This window comes from Seriola lalandi, unplaced genomic scaffold (assembly GCF_002814215.2).
Source record: "Seriola lalandi dorsalis isolate HSWRI2012SDOR001 ecotype SW California unplaced genomic scaffold, Sedor1 jcf7180002054942, whole genome shotgun sequence".
NCBI lineage: Eukaryota > Metazoa > Chordata > Actinopteri > Carangiformes > Carangidae > Seriola > Seriola lalandi.
Genome location: NW_019525493.1, coordinates 1,399,982 through 1,408,309, shown reverse-complemented (window position 1 = coordinate 1,408,309; position 8,328 = coordinate 1,399,982). Strand labels below are relative to the sequence as shown.

The 8,328-nt window shown below is 41.3% G+C and overlaps 1 protein-coding gene across 3 annotated transcripts in view; it reads right to left on the bottom strand.

Annotated features, from left to right (window-relative positions):
- Nucleotides 1–8,328, bottom strand: part of ltk (leukocyte receptor tyrosine kinase) — a 56,115-nt gene that overhangs the window by 3,967 nt on the left and 43,820 nt on the right. For all 3 annotated transcript variants that reach the window (XM_023393740.2, XM_023393741.2, XM_023393742.2), the window contains exons 20-27: nucleotides 5,185–5,371; nucleotides 4,995–5,085; nucleotides 4,441–4,505; nucleotides 3,236–3,365; nucleotides 3,048–3,145; nucleotides 2,356–2,448; nucleotides 1,981–2,082; nucleotides 357–491 (exon numbers count right to left, since the gene is read on the bottom strand). In XM_023393740.2, coding sequence (XP_023249508.1) covers nucleotides 357–491; nucleotides 1,981–2,082; nucleotides 2,356–2,448; nucleotides 3,048–3,145; nucleotides 3,236–3,365; nucleotides 4,441–4,505; nucleotides 4,995–5,085; nucleotides 5,185–5,371 — 901 coding nt within the window. The remainder of the gene's footprint in view (nucleotides 1–356; nucleotides 492–1,980; nucleotides 2,083–2,355; nucleotides 2,449–3,047; nucleotides 3,146–3,235; nucleotides 3,366–4,440; nucleotides 4,506–4,994; nucleotides 5,086–5,184; nucleotides 5,372–8,328) is intronic.

Genomic DNA, 8,328 nt, shown 5'->3' with positions numbered 1-8,328 from the left:
GCTGGTTCATCACTTCACAAAAGAAGCAGAGAAAACTCTCAGAAAGTTCAATAACTTCCACATCAAAGTGGGTGGACAAAACAGATTCTCTGTGGCAAGAAATAAACCTTGCACCGTGTATACTACATTAAATGTAGCTATGACCAATCAGAAAATGATACAGAAACGAACATTAATGTATTAAGGTGAAGCACAGGCACATGTTTGACTCATGGCCTGAATTTTGGTCTTTGCGATCTTCTGCGAGTTCAACCAAAAGCGCAAGAGGGGAATATTTCACCACACAAGTCTAGCAAAAACAATTTCCTTTTACATCCAGACTCGTCCGGTTTGATGTATTTCCTGTCAGTACTCACACAGGCCCGGGGCAGCCCTTGGGAGGATCCATTCTGCCTCCGCTGGTGACAAACTCCAGCACCTCCTGGTTGGTTTTACACGGATAGGGCATGTAGCCCAGAGAGAGGATCTCCCACAGCAGCACTCCAAATGACCTGCAGGGGGAGACACAGATCAACAACTGACCGGCCTGGATCATTTGAGGCATAGAAGAGATGGGGGGGGGGGCAAGTCAAACCTTTCCTGATCTCGTGTTCTTCAGACTGAGGAGGCCTGAATAAGTACTGTATACGACACAAACAACTACCAGAAACAACAGGAGATGTCCTTTGTCCTCAGCTAGAGGCAATTGTTAAATTAGAGTAAATCAGAATTCATCACATTTGTTTCTAACTACAAACCTCCCTGTTGGTCTTTAGTGTGGTTTTCCTCCTAACAAAATTACTGTTTGTTCCCTGCAGTATAATTACATCTGAATCCCACTTCTAAGTGATCAGCAGTTACAGCCTGCTTTATCATGCTGTGAGATCCAAAAATCACTGTTCGCTGACAGGAAACAGAAATCATTCATAGAAAACAAATTAATGTTATATTGCTTGGACTTGGATGTTTCATTTAAAAGTAAAAAAAAAATAGGATATTGATATAATATAATAAGATATGATATTAACTTAAGTGTAAAGTTTGTGACATTTGTTTGTCTCATATCAGTTCTACTAGTATTTCATATTATGGTAGTGCTCTGTTCGAACCTCCCAGATGGTGAACAATGCATTTTGTGTTTTGCATTTTCCCACTGTTGTTCCCTGAGGTTGAATTCTCGTAAGTGGATGGAAAGCCAAACAATCTAGCGCTTGTTTTTGTCATTTGTTGCAGAAGAAGTTCTTGACGGAAAATGATTCTTCTTCCAAACAGCTTTAAGCAAGACGGAACAATGGCCCTCTGCAGAGCTTAGCTATCCTTTTTTTGTTGTTGTTGTTCACGTGCAGCTAATACTGTGCCTATTCCCCCCTACCATGTTTGACTTTGCCACCCACCGTCTGCGCATTAAAATTCTGTTTCAAGCTAAAAACATTCAGAGTTGTTTCAGACTTCTCAGACTATCTGTAATCAAACCTTTTTTTTTTGGCCCGTGCTAAATATTTGACCTGTTTCATCATTGGAGAAGTGGTTTGGACACTGCTCAGCTGGCTCTGTGTTTCGAATACAGACACTGTTGTTGCTGAAGATGCTCATTTGAAATACTGGTTTTTAGACCTTGAACTCATTGTAGGTCGTTCTGGTTTTGTTTAGGAGTAAAATTACTTGTTTTGTGAAAATCTCTTCAGCTGCAATTTGGGGTCTGCAATACTTTCCACCACCCAACTCTTTAACATCTTTGGAAATAAAAATTGATTTTCAGCTGTTTACAGTCAATTATTATATTATATTATATTATATTATATTATATTATATTAATATATAATAATAATATACTGTATGTGGTGTGACAACAATTAGCATGAGCACATGATATTCAGCATTTATCAAAGACCCACAAATTTCTGAATAATATGATCTCAAACTGATCCACTTTTAAAATGAAGACAGTTCTTCTTTGTGAATTTATTTTGGAGCCTTCCTGTATATATTATGCGTTTATACCATGTATCAGTCTTGCAGGTGAAGATTCCCTCCATAAAGGCCTCCGGTGGCATCCATTTGACTGGCAGCATGGCACGGCCGCCTTTCCTGTAATAGCTGGCTCTGGGAAAACAAAAAGCAGTGCTATCAGATTTAGGAATGCCCATTTATCATCGCTTTCGAAGGGAAGGTAAATACCACAAGGCCATGAACTCTGTAAGTACGTTTTAGAGACTGGCCCCATGGTGGAAAATTAGATCGCTTTTCAACTGGCCCCACATTTACCACATCAACCCACTGCTGCCTGGACTTTGGCTCCCATGAGTCACAACATCGTAAACCATCTGCTGTGCTTTGCTATTTGGACTTCAAAAGGTGCAGCTCCTGTACACAAACCTGTAAATATCTCGTGCCATGCCAAAGTCTCCGATCTTAGCCACTCTGTCCGGTCCAGGGCAGGTGAGCAGGCAGTTTCTAGCAGCAATGTCTCTGAAAAACACAGTAGCTGTTACAAAAAGTAGCTTCATGACGGCACCACACTCTAACACTCGATAAGTATGAGTCAAGTTTGTAATCTGATGGTTTTTCATGAAATTTTGCTGTAAAATAAACGATTTTTTAAAAAAGGAGATTACATGGATTTACATTCACCTAAAGATGTTGTATTTGTGTGTGTTGACCACTGTAGCTCACAGTAAACAATATACACATGCAATGAGAACAGCTCATCTAGTCAATCCAAGTAAATGTAGTGTATTTATCTGTATGTGAATATGGTAACATTACAAACCATTTTTGTCTTATTGATTTTTTTTTTTATCAGGTTTTCACATTTTATAATATTTGAAATAAAAAAAATGATAATATAATCCTGAATTCCACAATAATATTCAACATATGATGATATAATACTCAAGTGTTTTTGTTGCAGTAGAAGAAAAACATCCTCTCAGCCGGTGCAACACACTGTTTGTTTACATGTAGCGCTCTCAATTACACACACAAATGAGTGTAACCCTGGTGCTTTTTATTTTTTGCCTTCTTTAAATTGAGCTCTTAGCAGTAACAACAGGGTGTGAAATCTGAACCTGTGTATGAAGTGGTTCTCCTCCAGGTAGCGGCAGCCACAGGCGATGTCTCTGGCCATCCGCAGCAGCTCCCGCATGGTGAGAGAAGAGGTCTGGCCCTGGATACAGTACAGCTCATTTTAGTGTACCACGCAGACAGAAACACACACACACACACACACGCACAGAAAGGTGCAGTACAGACGTACAGCTCGTGGCCTGTTCTGTCTCAGGAAGCTCTTCATGTCTCCTCCGGTCATCAGCTCTAGCAGGATGAACCGTGGCAAGATGTTCAGGCTGACTCCGATGCAGCGCACAATGTTGTCGTGGCTGAACTTGCTGCGTGGACAAACAGTGAACAACACTTGGGTTAGTGCGACTGCAGTTGTGGGTAGTGGCTGACATGACAACGCAGATGAAAAAGAGAGAAGATATGGTCTCATGTTGGGCAAACATTATGTTTAAGAGTTTTGTTCTGCAATATGTTGACCTTCCAGCGCAGAAATAGACGCTGTTAATGGAATTATTTAATGAGCGTGTGTGTAGATTTGAAACTGCACAGGGACAGAATTGTCACCATCAAGCAAGTTTTGAGAAAAAAAAAAAAAAATCCTGAATTGATGCATGCTCAGGTTAAAATATTCTCCTTAAATGCTTTAGCAGATTCTAAAATGGACTAATCGACATTTTTCCACTGACAGGTTTCATAGCTATATCTTGGCTGTCAGTTGAAACTTTTGGAAAAATGAAAAAGCTGATTTACTGAACAGATTACAGATTTGAGGGATAGCAAGGGAAGGATCTACTGCTCCCTTAAAAGCAGACACAGCTTGCCCTCTGTCCTCAAAACACTCATTTTGCTTGAGACTTTGAGAGACTGTCCTAACCACTCTGTCCTTGTGCACTCTCAAATCTTGAATAACAAATTTATTACAAATTGTTTCATGCTGGCTCTATATTTTTGTCATGAATTAACTTCCATACTATATGTGACCTAAGTGATTTGTGTTATCTGGTCGTTATTAGGAAAGCTTCTTTGACCTGGATTAACCCCTGTCTGCCTGGAAACTTTATCTCTAATAAAACAAAAATGGAGACTAATAACTGCTTATACTGCTAATAACTAACCAGTTAACATCACTCAGGTCATAAATTACAACTAAATTAAGTGCATTATCCAAATATATCCCTGCATATATTTTACCTGATTGGCCTCTCATGTCATTTGTCAAAACTACCAGTTCATTATTTGAGGTGTGTAATCTACCTCCTCTCACTCAGAAGAGCACGTTGAGCTATAAAACAAAGCCAGCACACAGGTCAGGTGTGCTTTAAGCAGGACGCACTGTCTGAATCATTGTGTGAACTAAATTATATGGTGACCGGTGCGGTGTGCTGCTGCAGTGTGGTGCACCTCATAATCAGCGCCTCCATCAGGAAATCCATTTCATCCTGTTCAGAGCAGATTTCCGGAAGAGTCTGTGGAGCAGAAAGTATCAGAGAAGCAGTTTGAGGTGTGTGCCTGCTATTGTTATGAGGAACGCCATCACTAGACCCAATCAGAGGACTATTGAGAAGCAGGCAAGCCCATGTGGAGATTACTCTGCTTTTTCTTTTTCACTCATCAAGTTTTTAACGTGTGCAATCAGACATTCAGCAATCATTTTGTGCAGTCATGATCATTTTGCAGTATTTGAATTCGTCGTTGCATGATGATGATCATTACACGACAAACCACTACATTTTCATATTAAGTAGTAAGAAAAACAAATAATCCTTCTTTAAATAAATGCGCTACAGAAACATGTCTTTTCAAATCGCACACACGTGTGTGACCTTTAGATGCAGCAGCACCCCTGTGGGATGTTGTTGAGTGGATTATATGTACTGAGCATCACTCCAGGTGAGGTGCTATCATCTGGCACTTAGGTGCAACTTCTCCCCATGTACCTCAGAGAGTGAGTTTACCTTTATGGCCACCTGCATGGGACTGTTATCACCGCTCATCCCCAGAACCTGTCCTTCATAGACTTCACCAAAAGCGCCGTGGCCAAGAGCTCTGAAAAGAAAAACAGTGAAAAATACAACAATTGAACACATAAAGGCGCTCTACGTACCGCAGTAGCACAAGGAGACATTGTGTCCCCTTGTGACCTACCTGAGAAGTGTGATGTTCTTGCGCGGTACTTCCTTCAGTTCGCTGAGTGAGGCCGCTTTCCCTGCGAAGCAGTAGTTGGGGTTGTAGTCCGTCATGATGGTGGAGGAGCGGATCTTGCTCAGCTTGTACTCTGGACTCTGCAGACGCCCCCTCACTGCGTGCAGGTCGTTCTTTCTGCGGCACCACACTAGATACAAAGACGAGACAGAGGGACAAAGGTTTAAGGAACTTTTTTCTAAAAATCGTAAACGCTGACTGTCACCAGGACCCCACACTTGCATGTAAGTTGTAGAAGCAACTTCCTGACTATCTGCTGAAGGTAGGAGCGGTAACACAAGGAGGGGTCAAGCTGCATCTCAGTGGTTGAGATGCTCTCTAACTGTTACGGTAGCAGTCAAAAATGATTCACAGACATGAATTTTGTTCTTAAAAAAAAGCACTCCACCGACTTAGCAGTGCACCCCTCAAACACTGTCACACAGACGATATCGTCTTTTTTACTCCATGTTTTCTGCTTACTTGTCTGAGACTGGTGCATACATTGTCCACAATGTAACTTGACAGCTGTCAGTTTGGTTTGGAGATTCAGGTGCATAGAGGTCTTTTAACCTCACTTTTTTCTAATTTCACAATTTTCAAACTTATAGTCCTCAGCCCCAACAAATGTTGACTCGAGTGACAACACTTCACTTCTCACACAGCTCCCTCTGGAGCCACAAAAGGCTTTACACAACTTTTTTTCCCACATATGCAGTAGTGCTCCCGAAGACCTGTGCACAGAGTTTGAGGCGTAAAATCGGAGGAGTTCCCTTTTAAGAGGATAAATCCTTCCGCGTACAAACACATCGTTTTTGTGGGATGTCCTCTCCTTGAGTTACTGCTCCTAGACTGTCTGTGCCAGTGAGTTTGGACTCACCCGCCGTGGAGGCAGCCCACGTCCCCGATGCAGGTTGGTAGTCTGCCAGGGAGGGGGGGCGTTGCGTGCAGGTAAGAGGTGCCGTCGAGCCATCGCCCGGTGCAGATGCTAGGGACTCAGGGGGGTTGGGATGAGGGGAAGGTTGAGACGAGGGGGGAGGAAGTGGAGGAGGAGGGGGTGGAGGAGATGGGGCGCCCGGGGAACAGACTACCTCCCTGCATGGGGGAGAGCTCAGGTGAAGAGACACCGTTAACCTGAAGGGTGTGTGTGTGTGTGTGTGTGTGCGCGCGTGTATATGTGTTTTGTGTCTTTCTTTTTAAAGCCCCTGATCAATACAACATCTTCCTTTTTTTTTCTTTTTTTTTTTATAAAGCAAAGTAAATGTAAGGTATTGCACACATGTCATCAGTCTTTGTTTTAGTACTTGATTTATTCACTTGCAAAGTCACACAATTACACACAATGCAGTTAGTACGCTAAATACTTCATCCATTTTTCATAAAGAAGACGGTTGCCCCAGTATGTTGTGCCCTGTTTGCTCTTTGTCTGGTAATTACAGGAGTACGATGTCATGCGGTTACACTCCACAGCTTATCTGCAATTAGTATCTGTCTGATTACACAGAGTGAATCTATGTTTAGTTTTGCCAAACCTCAAACTTTGTGCAATATTGTTTCACACACTAACATTTTGTTTTTCCTGTGTTTTCTCTGTTCAGAACTTGGTGTATTTTGTCAGAAAAGACATTTTTCTGATGACTAATATTTGCCAGTCTGTCTGACCTTAACCTTTGCTAACCTGTCCTTTCCACATTAATGCATTTCCCGTTCCCCATTCTTCTAATACATGACTGTCCTTTCAACATCGTTGCCCATTTCACCGAATCTCTCGTCTCCTGAAAGGACAGAGCGCCCCTATAGTTCTGTCTGCATCTGCAGGAAGAACCAATTTATTGCATTTTATCAACATATTCTGATACTTCTACTGTTGAAAATACCGTTTTCCCAATGTGCATTTTGTGTATGCAGTAGCAACCGCATCCAATATGAACATCCTGTCTTATAATACTCTTTCATGTCAAGGGAAATGGAAGTAGTGTAGTTGATTTTTCTGATTTATGCCATTTCAGTGCCCCAAGCTTGTTGAAATATTTCGCTTTAGGCCCGACTGTAAAACTTCTACTGCCTTGCTACTACCTCTCACGGCCAATGGGAAAAACAACTCCTATAATCCATCAGTAAAGCTGATGGATTATAGGAAACCACTTTCCTTACAGGAGGTTTATTTTATATAACGGCTTTTGCCATGCCTGGTTTTCTTGTCAGTCTGTATTTGAGCCTAAAGAGATGAGTGAAACTGATATTTCAGCAGGAAGTCGGTGCTGTGCAGATTCCTCCAGAGGCCCTCACACAAAGTTTAGATTCACCAAAACTGACTGTGGGAAAGAAAGAGGGAGCGAGTCTTCTATAGCTGAACTTCACTTAATATTCAGCTGGAACCTGCTGTATTCAAACACCTTAAAAGGCACTTGGTGGAGGATTAGTGTGTCGACCGGTATGCAAGGATTCCCTTCCCAGTTATCTGCAGCAGACGCAAAAAGGTGACAAAGGTGCAAAAAGAGCATAATTAGCTGTATAATCCCTCACTGTCCTATATTACTGCACATGTTGTTAAAACTGCAGACAAAAAGTATTTATATAAAGTGTCTGCAGTTCATAAAACAAGGTTTAGTATATAAGTCTTCTAACAGTATATGTTGCATAGCAGCTTTTTAGACCAAGTTAAATGCAACATTTAACTAACATTAGTTATTGTACAACATTAATGTTATAATTCATATTAAATATTATATTGTAGTTGTCTCTTTATCCCTCAGTTGCCTTTCTTTCTTGTTCCTAGAGTGTTATTAAAACTGCACAAATCGGTTAATTGTTAATTCCCTAATTATTCCCATTATAAGCACTTTACTCATCGCCAGTAAAGCTTTTTACATCATGTCTGACTGTCCAGTTGTCTCACATTGACCGAAACCTGCAACCAGTGAGTTTATTTTTTTTTTCCAGGAACAGATGCTCATTGCTCACCCTCTCCTCCGTTCTGTACATCACAGTGCTTCGTGTAAATTGCATTTAGCTGGATCACAGCTGCAGTCTTTCTGCTATATCTAAGACTCTTATCATAGAGAGTCAATGCCCGTGGGTTCAGATTAATTTATGATTGTCACTGCG